The sequence below is a fragment of the Polyodon spathula genome, chromosome 18 (genome assembly GCF_017654505.1).
Source record: "Polyodon spathula isolate WHYD16114869_AA chromosome 18, ASM1765450v1, whole genome shotgun sequence".
NCBI lineage: Eukaryota > Metazoa > Chordata > Actinopteri > Acipenseriformes > Polyodontidae > Polyodon > Polyodon spathula.
This window is the reverse complement of record NC_054551.1, coordinates 30,352,137-30,369,335: the sequence shown is the minus strand read 5'-3', so window position 1 is coordinate 30,369,335 and position 17,199 is coordinate 30,352,137. Positions and strand designations below refer to the sequence as shown.

The 17,199-nt window shown below is 38.0% G+C and overlaps 1 protein-coding gene across 1 annotated transcript; it reads left to right on the top strand.

The window, feature by feature from the left end:
* The first annotated feature begins 646 nt into the window (after positions 1-646).
* LOC121331029 (lysine-specific demethylase 4A-like) lies at positions 647-16,119 on the top strand. Its single transcript, XM_041278130.1, has 22 exons — positions 647-771; positions 2,216-2,381; positions 2,676-2,851; positions 3,765-3,879; positions 4,223-4,416; positions 4,904-4,953; positions 5,420-5,523; positions 6,025-6,162; positions 7,131-7,366; positions 7,614-7,804; positions 7,990-8,468; positions 10,145-10,253; positions 10,417-10,598; positions 11,004-11,199; positions 12,153-12,229; positions 12,581-12,636; positions 12,734-12,842; positions 12,940-13,128; positions 13,859-14,029; positions 14,304-14,423; positions 14,640-14,732; positions 14,942-16,119. The coding sequence occupies exons 2-22, from the start codon at positions 2,244-2,246 to the stop codon at positions 15,077-15,079; spliced, it is 3,261 nt and encodes a 1,086-aa protein (XP_041134064.1). The 5' UTR covers positions 647-771; positions 2,216-2,243; the 3' UTR covers positions 15,080-16,119.
* Positions 16,120-17,199: the final 1,080 nt, after the last annotated feature.

Below are 17,199 nucleotides of genomic sequence, written 5' to 3'. Positions count from 1 at the left end.
TCTTAAGCTACTGTACTCTTAGGAACTGTACTCCAGCGCCGAGTCGCTCCCTGGTTTCTTAGTGGTATTACGGCATAAAACGGAAATTTGCATACTGCTGTGAATAGCTATGGTCACCTTTTTTCACATATATTTTAATAACCAAACGTTACACTATTAGTGGCATCATTAACGCCAAATAGTCACGGGACGTTTCGCATTTTGCTTAATACATACAATGTAAGTGCTTTGCCTTTTTTTTTTTTTTTTGTGAATATTTCTGGTGCCTTTTTTTTTTTTTTTTTAGCCCTGCAGACTCCACCAAAGTTTGCACACACAGAATCCGTACTTGCCCATGACATTGTGATTTGGAAATAGCCTTAAACGACATGGTCTGTGTTTTATCTATGATTGTCGAGTAGTCTGCCTGCTTCTCAGCCAGTTTGTTTATTTATTTATTTATTTATTTCGGTTGCTTTGTGTTGTTCTATTCATTAAAGAATCTTTGTCAAATACTATACTGCAATTGGTCATGCTGAAAAGGTTAGCCCCACTTCCTTGTCACTCTATTGAATATCATTGGCCGAGTTAGCATTTGTCGGGGCTTTCTGATTGGTTAGCCGAGAGACGGTAAATCGAACAGTGGTAAACAAATGAAGAATGCGCATGCGCATAGTAAGTAATGGAGGACGTTCTCTCTCGTCTGAAAGTCCCGAAATCTGCAATAATACTGCAATATTATTAAAAAACGGGAAACCTACTGACACGAACGGAGAATTTTAGTCAACAGCAGTGAGTAAAAAACTTTAAAGTTTCGTTTTGGGAGCGTTTTACAAAAAAAAAGAAAAGATGTATTTTCACTTGAAAAGGCAAATAATAACAATTAGAGATGAATACTCTCTGCCATGTTTCCGTATCGCACTGCTGTAGTGTTTTGCGATTGTGTGGCGACAGTGGTCTTTATGCGTGCTTATGTGAAATAACCTCACAAAAAGAATGTTTTAAAATGTTCACGGTTTCGTTTTTATGTTTCATTCGGCGTGTCTGTCTCTAGCCAGGGCCTCAAGGCTCCCAGATAGACGTGGGTGACAGCCAATCAGATCCCGAGCGCTGGCTTCATAAACTGGCTGTTCCAGTGAGGGGCGGTGGGCCGCTGTCAAAAACGCCAGGCAGAGAGACAGGACAGTGATTGCAATACATTCATTTACGCCCAGACATTTAGTGTAAACCTGGAGCACATGGATAACGGTGGTTTCTTTTAAAATACGATATATTTGTGTAATAATCAAGCTCTCTGTGAAAAAAACAAAAGCTAAATAATGTGTGTGTGTGTGTGTTTTGTGCCCCCCCCCCCCCCCCCCCCGTGGCACCATATCGAGCTAATCGATTATAAATAAACATTGTCTGAGAAGAGGATGAAATGAAATGCATCGATTATCAGTGGCTATTTGGGAAATAAATAGAGGCTACATTTAAAGAATAATGCAGTCTTTGTCACGGACGATAGTACTCTATGTATATTAATTGTAGTTTGCTACAGCACTGTACCCAAATTAAGTGTAAAACGTGTACTCATATTGTTTAGTTTGCTTAATGTAACTATAACGAAGGTATTGGTGCAAACTGAAGCTTTATCGCATGGATGTTCATTAAGCGACTGGAGACTGACAGCCTGCAAGTTTAATCTTTTGAACGTACATGCTAGATTGACTGCAGACTTATTCCTTAGCAACCGCAGATGATAGTTTCTCATTGGGTCTGGACTACATACACAGAAGTGAAGGTTCGCAAAACAGTTTGGCACCAGTTTTTTCAAAACGATCTGCATTCTGAGTCTGCGGTGTCTTTTGGCACCCGAAACATAATTTGATATTTGGACAGCAAGTTCAAAGTTGAAAAAAAATAGAGCATCGCCCGTTATGTCGTTTTAACGCTGCATGCACCGGTCCATAAACACACGAGATAGAGATAACACGAATACAGACGGTGAAGCTCTGCAGTAGAGGGGGCTAAAGACTATGCAAATGGTCCTATTTTTACAATATAGTACAACAGTTGTAAATTGTTTATTCACAATTTTTAAATCGAAAACCTTTCATTTGAACTATATGAAACTTAATTATATTATTATTATTATTATTGTTAGTGTTATCATAATTGTTTATTAGGCTTGCAGTATCAATATATATTATTAGAAAAATGGGCAGGTTGATAAAAGCCTTTTTTTTTATTTCAGAGCAGAAAGACAGTAAAATCCTGGAAGGATGGCTTCTGACTCAGCATGTCAAAATCCCAGCTGTCGGATAATGACCTTTTATCCCACAAGGGAGGAGTTTCAGAATTTCAGCCGCTATATTGCCTACATTGAGTCTCAAGGGGCTCACAGAGCAGGGCTGGCTAAGGTAATGGTACACCATAAGTTTTGTAAATGTACTTATGTATCATGTATATAGTGAAAACCATTTAATAAAATCAACCTGTTTTTGTAACAGTAATAAAAATGCATTTAATTTGCTCCTCAACCACTACAGAGGTTGCTGGTGCTTTTTAAATATAATAATGTTTTGTGATCTCATTCCTGTGTGTTTTTGGTGCAGGGCCTAATGGCACAGGACTTTTCATTGAGTAGTGATTTTTAATATAGGCTTTTGGGGGACTGTGCAGTGCACCGTATGACCAGTCTTTATCCTTTGCAGATTGTCCCTCCAAAAGACTGGAAACCCCGGAGGTGCTATGATGGCATCGATGAGCTGGTGATCCCAGCTCCAATCCAGCAGGTGGTCACTGGGCAGTCGGGTCTCTTCACCCAGTACAACATCCAGAAGAAGCCAATGACTTTGCGAGAGTTTCGCAAGATTGCAAACAGTGACAAGTAAGCATTGTCAGCATAACGTAACTGTGACATCATTCTCACTGTAATGGGGGATATTACCTGTGTGGGTCGTTGCTGAATAATGAGCCAGACACAGAGCATTAGGTGTTGACACGCGACACAGTTATGCAGATTTAATAAACAGCACAGGCCCTGAGGCTAGGATACCAACAACGATAATCCTAGCTCTGGATTTAATAAAGAAAATAAAACAAAGTTAAAAATAGTTTTTCCCACAGATGGTGAGCACTAGTCCCACTAAAAGAAACATCCCGCTCCAGGAACCTACTACACTACGAAACCCTTGCTATACTGGTTGGGATCAACATTCCCTAAACTTACCTACTACTGTTGCTCCCAAAGTCCCGGCATCCCGGTGAACTCGGGTGCCACACCCGAAAGCTAATCAGGACCTCCCAATCAGCTTGGCTTCAGTCCAGCCTTCCTGTTTACCAAAGCAGCAGCATTACTCAACCAGCAATAGGGTCTTCCCTGTCACTCACTTGTTTATCTTGTTCTGTGAGGCTTCATGTTGTAAATTTCTGTATTACTGACTTCCTCATTTACTGTGAGATTAACATGCCATTTTAGTAGTTAATGCACATCTCAGGCATGCTGAAAGTTTTATTGTGTGAAGCCTTGTAGGGTTTTTGCACTACATATCAGGAAAGCAGTTTTCCACATGCTATATTTCAATAGCCCCCATGTCTTCAACTACTCAGTCACATCTGGGTTTGTTAGAAAAGTCTTGTAGTAGCTGTCCTTTCCTGAAGACAAAAGAAGGGCTATGAAACTTCCCAATGTGAGCACCCTGAAACACTGTTTCGTCAAGTTAATACAGGGTGTGTTAAATGTATGATACGAGAGAAATGGGTCTGTAATTACCAGCTGTTTTATAACGTATGTTCTGTAGGTTCTGCAATCCACATTATGCTGATTTTGAGGAGCTTGAAAGGAAATACTGGAAGAACCTCACATTCAATCCACCCATTTATGGCGCAGATGTAAATGGGACGCTCTATGATCCAGTGAGTGGGTCTTATTATTGAAACTGATATTTTTCTAGTTACAGTTTGTGAATTACAGTACAGCATTAAGTCACCGGAATTGATGCCAAATACAACACGACATAGCTATGGCAGGTTAATGGTTAACTTGTCTTGTGATTTCCGGCATGTGTGTCAGCTTTTGCAATTTAAAAGTTGTTGGATTGTGGAATGTGGTCTACAAACATTCTAATTTTATAAAGTTACCTACAGTTAAATTGGTATTGTTTTGAGTTATTGGAGTTTAATTGGTCAACAGAAAATATTTAACTGATGCTGATGTGAGATTTTTCTTTTTTTTTTTTTTATATGTATCTATCTGTAGGACATCACAGAGTGGAACATTGGCCATCTAAATACGATCCTGGATACGGTGGAGTTAGAGAGCGGAATTACTATAGAGGGTGTAAACACACCATACCTGTACTTTGGGATGTGGAAGACTACATTTGCATGGCACATTGAGGACATGGACCTGTACAGCATTAACTACCTGCACTTTGGAGAGCCTAAATCCTGGTATTGTTTCTATCAAAAATTTGTGTCGAGGCTTATCTTTTTATTAGTTTGTCATAGGAGTAAGGTTATAATGCTTGCATTCCAAGGAGGGGGGAAATACCTTTATAGAAATGAGATGCTTCGCTTTGTGTGTGTGCGTGCGTGTGTGTCTGTCTATCGATCTATCTATCTATCTATCTATATATATATATATATATATATATAATATATATATATATATATATATATATATATATATATATATATATATGCATGCATGCATGCATGCATGCATGCATGCATTTAAGCCTGAAAATCATTAGTCAACAGTGTCTTGAATCCACTGGCATATATAAATTGTAGACCTTAGATCGTTCTTTGAATTTAATAACATTTACAGTAATCTGTTTGCCCAGTGCCAGTAGATGTTTGATGAACAGATTAACTGCAACACTAACATAAACCAACAAGATGATTATGGATTTAACTGTTCATTTGTGTGCCATAGGTATTGTGTTCCTCCCGAACATGGGAAGCGACTGGAGAGACTGGCAAAAGGTATTATTGGAAATATTAACACTAAGTTAATGTTCATGCTTGTGTGTTTGTTTAAACATGTGGATATATTTCTGGAGGGCTGGTAATAACATGAAATATCCTTATTGGTACATGGATGGCTGGTTTCGATTAGCAGTTGTAAGTATTTTATATAATCCTGTTAATCCTTACGAGATTAAACATTTTGATGATTTAAGTTTGCAGTGTATGTCTACTGTAAATGATGGCAAGAGGCTCAGTAGAATATATATATATATATATTTGTGTTGAATGATTAGTAAAACACTATTGGCTAGTTTGACTAATCTTGGACTACCTGATGTTACCTATGTAAGGTAGTGAGTGATTAGTGAAACCATGTTGTGGTTTACTTTTATTTGTATGGATACGATTTTTACTGTCTGTTCTCACATCCCGATTACCACTAACCTAGGACTTCCTGATATTCTGTAAATTTTTTTTGTAGGATTTTTCCCAGGGAGTGCCCAGAACTGTGAGGCCTTCCTTCGACACAAAATGACCCTGATCTCCCCATCTATCTTGAAGAAGTATGGCATTCCCTTTGACAAGGTATTTATCATTTGTTGCCCAAGTGAAACAAAAGCACTGTGGAGCCCTTCTGCTTTCAGTCACTGGCACTCACTGTTTCTGTCTTGTTGCTTTCTATTGTCCTGGGATAGGCTGTACTGAACATAAATTATTTTCCTAATAAGATGGACTAATTGTAACGTTACATTTACTGTTATTTCAGGTTTCGTCTCGACAGCAGATGGCCTACATTCAGACATTGCTGCCAAATACGCTTGTTGTTGGTTTAAAAAAAGAAAAATCAAGTCTAGGGATTCCATGTAGTCTTTTAACAAAAGTCATCCATGTGTCATCCAAGTTATTTCCACTACTTTTACTATCTGATGCATTGTTTTCTCAATATTTATGTTGGTAGACTAAGTTTGCATGTGTGGTTTTCAGGTATAATTGCATGTTATCATGAATCTTCTACATATTGCGCGTCAAGTCATGGAAAATAATGCTCTAAGCAATGCATTCGAGTACACATTTCTTTTATTTCAGATTACTCAGGAAGCTGGGGAGTTCATGATCACATTTCCCTATGGGTATCATGCTGGTTTCAACCATGGCTTCAACTGTGCTGAGTCAACAAATTTTGCAACCCGACGTTGGATTGAGTATGGGAAGCAGGCAACACTGGTATGGGACATTAGCACATTCTTAGTAAAGCCCCTTTAAAAACTGAATGTGTAGCAGAAGATAGAGAAGGTAATTAAGCAGTTTACAAATCTGCTGTTGCCACTGCTTTAAAAAAAAAAAAAAAAAAAAGAAATCTTTACTAGTGGTGCAATCGGCAACCTAATTTTGTATTTGATTATCATATAGGCATTTACAACGAACACTTGTGCCTTTTTGTTTAACTGTTATTCACAACTAACATTCAAATTAGAACATAAAAAACGAAAAACAAAGACTTCAGTTTTTAACCGAAAATAGTTTGCATCAGATGTCCCTTTAGCATTGCAATAACAAAAAATAATTTATTTTAACAGAAATAATTTCTGAACTATGGTTGTTTAATTACTGTTAACATTTTATGTCCAAGCAAAACATTTTAATTTAATCTCACAAATCTGGACTAATTTAACTACTGTATTAAATTCAGCTTATTTTTATATAATATTGCCATTTAATACAAACACAACATGTATTGAAGCAAAATAAGGTAATCGGTAGATTTAATATTGGCATTCTTTTGAAATTATTACATGTAACATAAAAGGCATGCTGTGTTCTTGTCACTTTTTAGTACAGAAAAATTCATAGACTCACCAGTGGGGTATATCCACCGCGAATGTAGAGGCCTAAAGTGTGTATCCTAGCAGTGCGCTGATGTTGTTTATCTACTGTATTAGCACTAAAAGAAGCACACACAAGGTTTTAATGCGAACCGGCCCAAACAGGAGATTTCAAACTGGGTTCTAATGTGATGCATCGATTCACCAATATGTAATCGAAGCTCGGGAAATTTGACAGATGATCAGTAATCGATACGTCGATTAGTTGTTGCACCACTAATCTTTACATATGGTAAAAAAGTTTGAGATATTGCCCTTTTATTTATTTATTCCCAGATTGCTAAGTGTTAATGTCTGTGTCTTTGACAGTGCTCCTGCCGGAAGGACATGGTGAAGATCTCTATGGATGTGTTTGTGCAGAAGTTCCAGCCTGATCGCTACAAGCAGTGGAAAGCTGGGAAAGACAATGCTGCCATTGACCACTCCCAGCCAACTCCAGAGGCAGCCGAATTTCTAAAGGAAGGAAACGGGGATAGTGAAACAGAGACGAACTCCAGTTTAGGCAGCACTGATAAAAGTGAGGCTACAGTAAACAACAAAAAGAGGTAATCATTTAAGATTAGAATATGCTGGTGATGTTGCGATCACACTTGTAAGATATTGGTATAGCCTAGTTATTATTGGGGAAATAAACAAGTATAATATTTGCTTAAAGTGGTGCTGCAGTTTAACATTTACTAATGTGAAATATATCTGTATACGTATGTAATATATTACAATTTATAGGTATTTTCAGGTTGATTAGTAATTAATGAGAATTTTTTTATTTATTTTTTTAAAATAAAAACACAGCCTCATCAAGCATAGAATTGGGACTAAAAGACATCGTGTGTGTTTGGAGGTCCCTGAAGAGGTCCTCCCAAAGGAAGAATTGCATTATGAAGTGGAAGTCTGTGAGGAAGAAGCAATATCCACCCAGCAGGATTACCAGCAAGGAATGGACTGCACTGAGGAACTTAGCACTGACGAACTTGGCCATCACGGTAAGTTTGGGCTATCATATGGATGGGGATATTCATTTTTGTGTGTGTCTGTGGGTGTCAAGACCATCCTAAGGAATGTGAAGTCCATGAACCTATCCATGAACCTCTTTAGTTTAAGTTTACTATTATAAAGCTAATATTAATTACAGAGGCTTTTAAAAATTGATGTATTTGTTTTATTTTAGATTCTCTCTTGCCAGCTAAGGTGGAAGAGCTGCAGCCAGTGAAATGCGAAACTGTGGGAGAGGTGGTTCTAGGCCGGGCTGTGAGTCCCACCCCTCTGATTGAGTGCTCTTCGCATGAAGTGGAAAACCCCACTGTTCCTGATAGTGAAACTTCCCCTGCCCATGATGACGTTAACCTACTTCCAGAAAGCCAGAAACACATTGTAAATAGCCACATCTCCAAGGTAGTTGACCCCACCTCCAGACCTCAAAGCCCTGTTGTCGCTGGAACAAGTGGGGATTCTCTCGTTGGTGGAGCTCCCCCATGCCTACCGAGATCAGGGGCAGCCTGTCTTGTTCTGAGCAAGACCCTGAGCCCAGCTGAAGTGCTGCATGTTCACAGCTACGCTAAGGGGAGCTACAGTGAAGCAGGAGCTGGCAGTCCGTCAGAGAGGAAGGTCAACACTGTGATTAGTGGCAAGGAACAAGATGATGCACAGGTGAGCGTAGACATACAAAACAGACTAAACAGTCAAATCTTGGTTGTAGTTAAGGGCAGTCTCGTTTTTAAAATTGAACACGTGCTATTTAAATAATTCTGTGCCAAGAGGGTTGCTGTGACGGTGAAGACCCTAGACGTGCTAAATTTGATCTACCCAGTTCAGTGTGTGTGTGTATGTGTGTGTATATATATTTATTTACATGGGTGACGGGAAATGTGTTGAATCCTGGGCCATTCTAAAAAATAAAAGGCATAATACCACAATAGTGACGTCAAAAGGTGATAATTCTTCTAGAGGAAAATATACTTGAACTTTGACCCATTCCACTCCTCGAGGCTGTCACTTTCAATTCAAACACAAAATTTCTCATTTTTGGTCACGCGACAACACCCACACTACAGAAATGTAAAAAAATGTAAAGCTGATACATTCGTATCTCGGAGAAAAGGATAACGACCTAGAACGTCTGTACAGCACTAAAACACTGTTTTAAAAAAGAAAAACGAACTGTACTGCTTAACCTCATCTTTAATATTAGCATCACAAGGGTATCCATGTATTATAAAAAACAATAGATGGGCCTCTTCAGTGAGTTACAGGGAAACAATTCCATTTCAGGTTTCTCTGACAGTTTTTATAAATTACTTGAGCTTCGGTCTAGTAATTTATGACGTCGCAGAAATACTAGATGAAATTATTTTCACTAGATGAAATCATTTTTCTACTGTGATGCGTTATGAGCATCAACAATTTACTCAAAGCCTCCACTAGTGTTTTCTACTATTATAGCAACCTCGACTTGCATAAAGAAGGAAAAACATTGAGTAAAACCGCTCGCGCCACTCGATTTTCAAGGTGTGGTATCTCAAGCATACTCAACAAGTACAGAGAAACATCATCTGTAATTGACAAACCCAAGACTGTAAGACCCAAAAAGCTGTCAAACAAGGATGAGCAATACTTTAAGATAATATCCTTAAAGAATAGAAAGAAGACAAGAGTTGAATTGACAACAGAACTGGCAGGAAGCACAGGTGTCGTTGTCCATCAAATCAACAGTACAAATGTCTCTCTTGAAATCAGGACTTAAAGGATGTGTTGCAGTAAGAATGCCTCTGTTAAGAAGGGGAACAAGACTAAAGGGCTAAAATATGCACAAAAACGCAGAAAGTGGACTGTGGAATAGTGATCAAAGGTGCTTTGGACTGTTGATGGATGGACAACACCTGTGCCCAGAGACAACCCCCCCCCCCCCCCCCCCCCCTAGGTATGCAATACTTCCCTATAGAACGATGAGGCACTCGTGGGAGGACGGAAATAAATTTTACGAAAAGAAAATTTTTTATATGACTACCATGCGTAACGCAGAATTTCTTGTTAAAGACCAATCAGACGGAAAAAGAAATAACCAGGTGGTCCATTGTCAATACCGTGGGCACCACACACATGGTATATATATATATATATATATATATATATATATATATATATATATATATATATATATATATATATATATATATATATATATATATATACTATAATATAATATTCAAATTAAGATATTTTCCCAAAATAGGTATATTGTTTCCCCCTTGGCACCTGGGAAAATAAGAATACATAAAATAAACCACTTTGCAGTGTGGTGTCATTTAATAATTGTTTACCCCCAGATGGCTGAAGAGGACAAAGACTCTGTGAAGAACCTGAAGAATAAATGGCAGCCTCTGGACAAACTACCACGTCACCACCCTTTAGTTAAAGACTGTTTCAGTGATGAAGGTATGTAGGAGCGTTGGAAAATCGTGTGCGTGTGTTTGTTTTTTGTTTTTTTTCTTTCTCACACTTTCTATACACCCTGCCCTCTCGTCTTTTTCTCTATTTGTACTGTAAAGGACATTTGAGAAAGCAGTCCCTCTAAAAATATGTTATATAATTTATTTAGAAATGCAAGAGCAGATCCATTTGGATGAGGACACTGCTGAGACTGAACAGTGGGCAAAGTCTCTTACTAACCTTTGGCAAACCCGGCCCCATAACCTACAGGCAGAGCGGGAGTACAATCGCAACATGGGTTTGGAACCTCCTTACTGTGCAGTCTGCATGCTGTTCCAGACATACCAGCAGGTAAAAACACACACGGTCAAATCTCAAACAATGGTCCCTTGAGCACCCAGTGGGAGAATGTTTGTTTGTTTATGGATATAGACAGTTTGTAGTATACTTGGGACAAATAATTTTATATAATTAGGTTTTGACAATTCAAATTAATGTCTTGGCAATATTTCGGTCTTATTTTTGTGCTGATTTGATTTTGGGCCCTATTTCCCACTGTGCTGTAATGATGAAGCATGACTTATTTAATGTACTGTTGTAAGATAACAAAATAATGCTATAATTTAGCTTTCTGTTATTACAGCTGCTTTAATTTTACATTTGTCTGCACGTTTCATGTCCCTTAACTGGGATATAGTATATGTATACTTAGTTTGTCTGTGCTCATGTTATCGTTGTTCTGTGTTTCTGGACTAGTCGGAGTATAATGGCAATAACCAAAGCACTATGATGGACTCTGAGGGTAGGCTCAGGACAAAGCCCCTTATCCCTGAAATGTGTTTCTCTACAAATGAGGTCAGCAGTGACCTAAACTTCTCTGCCCCCTACCTGGAGGAAGATGGTACCAGCTTGCTTATCACCTGTTCCAACTGCTGCGTCCGGGTCCACACCAGTGAGTATAGTGGCCTGACCTCATCCAGTCACTCTTCTTGGTATTGCTTCAGCTGCATTTAGTTAACTCCTAATAACATTAGGTTAGGGGATATTTACTGTATTGGTTATTTTTAAAATGAAATTCTTAGTAACGAAACCTATGAAGTCATAATATTAAAAGTAAGCTTTCTCACGTGATATTAAAGGAACACTTTGACTGCTACATCCCTGAGTTCTAAGATTTACACTGAGCCTTGACTATTGTTACTCATTTTACTAGTGAGTTTTTTATTTTGTGTATTGTTCCAAAGCATTTGCTCAATACAACAATTAGTTAGTTTAATACTAATGCTTTATTAAACTTTGAGAACAGCAAGCAGTAAGAAAGATAGTAATGCGTTTTTTCCCTCATTTGGAGAACAGAGTGGAGCAGTCACCTTTTCTTCCTCCTAATGTAACATCTGATTGTTTACTTCTTCTTTAACAGTTTTCTAAGTGCAGTTTAGTATTTGCATATATTTTCACTTCCCTCAGTTCAATTATTAGAATTTCTGGACATTTTCTGCAGAGTGAACCCTCGACATGCTCACAGCCCATGCACTCGATCACAAATCCTGCCAACAGATATTTTACTAAAGAAGGTTTTAAGAGTTCAGACAGCCTTCATATACCACAGTCTACCTCCATCTCCTCATACATGGGTTATTTTTACATTTTAGAATGTCACAGAACATTCTCATCTTGGCCACACAACCTTAAGTTCAAACAAAGTACACAGGCAAAATTATCCTAGCATAGCAACATAGAAAAAGACAATCAATATTTCATCTTGTAACTAAATGAAATGGTATTTAAAACCAGTATTGAGCTAAGGATATAATTGTGGTCTTTACGTATAAGGTCACTAGTTTGCCCAGTCTTAATTATTTACTTTCGCTTTTTTGCTTGGTTTCTTGTCTCCCTCCCCCACAGGTTGTTACGGTGTTGCTCCTGAGAAAGTGTCTGATGACTGGAAGTGTTCCCGATGTGAAGCAAATGCCATGACGGAGGTAGAATTTCACTTGATGCTAATCCCATTGCTGCTCCTCCCCCAGAAGCTGTAGGGTTGCACTATTCTCTGACTAGCAATAAAAAAAACAAAAAAAAACTGGTAGATAAATTCACAGGTTCATTCTCAACAAGACTGATGAATAATTCTCAGTAGTACCCTTTTTTCTGAAATGTGATAATAAACTGGCCAGAGTTTAACTTTAGTTTCAACTGTGTCCTAAAACCGTATTTGGGGCCCCCTGTCCGATTGCTACCTAATACTGTCTAACAATATTACTGTTGTAGGGCCTGGACAATCAAGTACACTTAATTGTGGGGATTTTGTTTTTTAACTCTTTACTCTTCCACAGAGTTGCTGTTTATGTTCACTGAGAGGAGGGGCACTGCAGAGAGCCAACAATGACAAGTTAGTCCTAGAACTATTTATTTAATTCATTCTTTAAAGTGTCTAAAATATTAGTAAAGTGTGGTGTGTTAACCTGCGTATTTTTCCTGTCACTTAGATGGGTACATGTACTCTGTGCAGTGGCAGTGTTGGAAGCACGGTTTGTGAACCTTGCAGAACGCAGTCCTGTGGATCTCAGTGGGATACCCTTGCAGAGGTTTAAATTGGTAAGTAAAATTGTCACTTACAGATGGACCCATTGGATTTGAATGTTAGGATAATGAGCTTTCTCAGTAACCACTTTTGCACTGGTGACTTCCACAGAAATGCTTTTACTGCAAAAAGCGGATGAAAAGGACTGCAGGATGCTGTGTGCAGTGCTCGCATGGTCGCTGCCCCACCTCCTTTCATGCTACCTGCGCACAAGCAGCAGGAGTCCTCATGCAGTCTGATGATTGGCCCTTCGTTGTGTTCATTACCTGCTTCCGCCACAAAGGGCCTATTCATACGGAGGTAAGTGTATTATCAAGACGAGGGGCTCCAACCCTGGTCCTGGAAAGCCCCTATCCAGCAGGTTTTACAGGTGTCTTTTTACATCTGGGCTTCTCAGACTCTGTCCTGGGGGCCCCCTGTGGCTGCTGGTTTTCATTCCAACCGAACTCGCAATTACTTAACTAGACCGTTAATTGAATTGATAATTTGCTTAATTAGACCTTTTTTACTTGTTTTCAGCAGTTGCATATTTCATGTTAGCGATAACATTTTATAAATAACTTGAACAGCAACTGTTTGAGAAGCCCTGCTTTATCAGTGGCTAAAGAACTGGAGGAACACCTGTTAATCTTGACTAATTAAGTTAATAATTGGTTCAATTAAGTAACTGAGACATTGGTTGAAATGAAAACCAGCAGCCAGAGTAGCTCTCCAGGACCAGGGTTGGAGACCCCTTATCTAGACAAACGGACATTTAAATTGAACATATTTTATGTTTTCCAGGAAAATAACGTATTCTTCAATGGCTGGCAAATGTCTTTCCTTGTGTATTCTGAAACTATTTTATTAAAATAGTAGGGAAATTACGATTACAGATATGATTCCGATGGGTGCAGGTCTGTCTCACAGGAAAGTGAAATTGTGCAGATAGTGCAGTTGGTTTTAAAGAGACATTAAAAACACATGTTTGAATTCTCCCAGTTACGCAGGGCTGAACAATAAGTAACCATTTTTTCCTTCTTTGTGTTAGCGCAATAAGGCAGCCCTGCGTGAGCTCTCCGTGGGACAGAAGGTGATCTGTAAACACAAAAATGGGCGATACTACCAGAGTGAGGTGGTGAGTCTCACCAAAGAAACCTTTTACGAGGTGAACTTCGATGATGGTTCCTTCAGCGACAACCTCTTTCCAGAGGACATTGTGGTAGGTGTGGAGAGTATAAGCCCTCTTCTGAAGTTACCTGTAGTGTGGTTATATGTACAGGCAATTTGGAATACAAATAATAAGGCTTTGGTAATAACAGAATTGCACAGAAATAACTACATTACAGTAACATAACAATGTTACTAAAAACCACAAATTGGTTAATGAACCCTTGGCATTATCATGTTTAAAGAGACATTAAAAACTAAGCCCATAGCACTAAAAGGTGTTTTGAGCACTAAAGGGTTTTTTGTTTTTGTTTTTTTTTGTATAGAGCCGAGACTGCCAGCAGCTGGGGCCCCCTGCGGAATCCGAAGTTGTGCAGGTGCGATGGACTGATGGGCTGGTTTATGGAGCTAAGTTTGTGGCAGCACATGTTGTCCAGATGTATCAGGTAAAAAAACTTAAGCACTAACTAAGTGGTTCAATAACGCAGCATTTCCCATCTGCAACTTCTCCAGCTTAGGATAGATATTTTTTGAAGAAGTGCAAGTTTACTGTGGCTGCCTGTTTATGCTAGTATGGCAGCAACCCAGTGTGTGATATAATGATGGCAGTATATTTTTTCATAACATACAAAACTCTTTTGCATTTTTTTTTTGTATTACAGGTAGAGTTTGAGGATGGATCGCAGCTCTCTGCCAAGAGGGATGATGTTTACACCCTCGACGAAGAGCTACCAAAGCGTGTTAAAACAAGACTGGTAAGTAGTTTCCCTTTAGAGTTTGAGTTATTCTGAGTATGCTGGTAAAGATATAATTGGAATATAATTCAAAACAAAATTGGGGCTTAATATAAAATATAACAACTCGGTTTAGGGTAGTATCATATGTATGATTGTACATTTAAAAAAGTATACAGTGTACTAATGTATAAAAGTGTACTAATTTATATTTTGTGGTCCTTCTCCAGTCAGTTGCATCAGACATGCGCTTTGGGATCTTCACAGAGAAAGAGGTGAAACAGGAGACCAAACGGCAACGTGTTATAAACTCCAAGTACCGGGGAGACTACATCGAGCCAGTAGTGTACCGTGCCATCATGGAGTAATTGCTTTTCTGTCCTCTAACCAAAAAAACTATTGCCACAGACTGGGGGGACCTACAAACAATAGAGGACCCGCTAAAAATTAAATTATTGAGTGAATTTGTCTTGAAATCCTGAATATTTTTTTTTATTTCATTTTTTTTTAATATATGTTGAGCTGAACAAAAAAAAATCTTGAACGTTTTGGAGTAAGAGTACAGTGCCCTTGGCTTGCATTAATGCACCCTATAACTTCTGCATCACGGTCATGAGGTCCTCATTTCATTTTCACAGCAGACCACTGTCTAAGTTTGCAGTGACATGAGTTGCCCAACTTCTTTTTTTTTTGTTCATAGTTTAGTTTATTTCTGGCAGCTGCCACACGAATATCAGATTCCTGTGCAAAGTGAACAATTTGGAGTTTCAGTTTCACGGTGGAACAGACGGAGTGGAGTGTCAAATAGAAAGATGCATTTTGAAAACTTGTTACACACAAATTAGTGGCCCAGGTTTTTTGACTGTTGAAACAAGATGTTGCCTCTTAATTGGAGAATTGCAAAATGTTACAAACGCGCAGTAGAATTTTGCAGGACGATGCTAAAAAACAGAAGTGCCATTTAAAAAAAAAGAAACAAAAACTTGGTAAGCTGCTTTTCCATGCATTTCAACTGTTCTATGCCATTGTATTTAAGCAGTGGTATTAGGTTTTTTTTTTTTGTTTTTTTTTTTACTTGTACAAAGTGCAAGCCAGTAGTAGAAACCTGGTATATTTACCAAATTTACTTTTTATAGAATGTATTGTTTTATAAGCAAATTCTGTTCCAATGTCTTTATTTGCTAGAGGTGTTTTACTGTTTGTTTTTTTTTGTTTTTTTTGCTTTTTTTAAAAAATTTTTAGCACTACTACTTAATTTGTTGTATTTTTATTTTTTACTTTAAATCTGTTACCTTAAGGCTCATTTGTACATGTAAAGCATCCAGCTGTCCTTTGATCTTCAATTTGAAAGAGCTTCTTACAATTACGAAACCATGAGGTGTGTGTATATATATATATATATATATATATATATATATATATATATATATATATATATATAATATATCATTTATTTTTTGTGTCCCAAAAACAGGGTTTTTCTTATTTGTTTTGTTTCAGGTATTGTTTAAAGGTTTGTTTTTGCATTTAAACTCTGCCCCCCTGTCTGCAAAATATCTTTCTTATCCAAGTTCATAAATAGCTGCAATAAGCACGCATGTCCACTTGTTTGATACACGTACACCTGTAATGACATGTTTATTAGACAGTGGTTGCTACAGTGTAGCAGTGTTGTGCATTTCACAAGTGTAACAGGATCATTCTTGCAGTCAGTGTGAAGGTTTTCATCTCAACCTACTTTCCTGTATAACTAAATTAGGGTCTGGGTTTAAAAAAAAAAAAAAAAAAAAAAAAAAAATGCATACTTGATTTAGGAAATTGTGACAACTTCAAATTAAGTGTTGCCAAAATATTTGTGTGCCGGGACCGAAGGTTATTAAAGTCATTTGTCAGATAATGTTTTTTTTTTTCCTTAAGCGTCATGTTCTGGTTGACACATAGTTTATCATGGAATGTCTCTGGGTACCAGTTGCATGTAGGAATATTTAAAATGCAAACTGTGTCTTGTGAAAAATACATTTTGCCCCTACACCAACTATCTTCACTAAAAAACAGGTTTGCCAGCATTCTTAGCATGTATTAAAGTACTTTGAACACAGCGCCTTCTACAGCGCTTGGCATCAACTGTATTTCCAGCATTAGCGATGTAACACATCAGTTAGGACCAATAAAATGGCCACTATTCCAGTCAAGGATTTGGGCTGAAATTTTCTCAGGAGGTTTTATTTGTTGTTGTTTTTGTTTTATATATATTTTTATATGTAGTTAAATTGGCAATTCCTTTTAAAATCATCAACTGGATATATACCTGTGTATTAAATACACTAGCTTTTAAGACAACAAGTGGCTCTTCAGGTGAGAAGTGGAAACGGAGAGAAAAGAAAAGGTCCACTTACAGGTCAGTTGAGCATCAGCAAACTAAAAAACCTGCCGGATGAAATACTGAGAATATAATAATGTGTAAATATGCTGACCTTGTTCACCACCC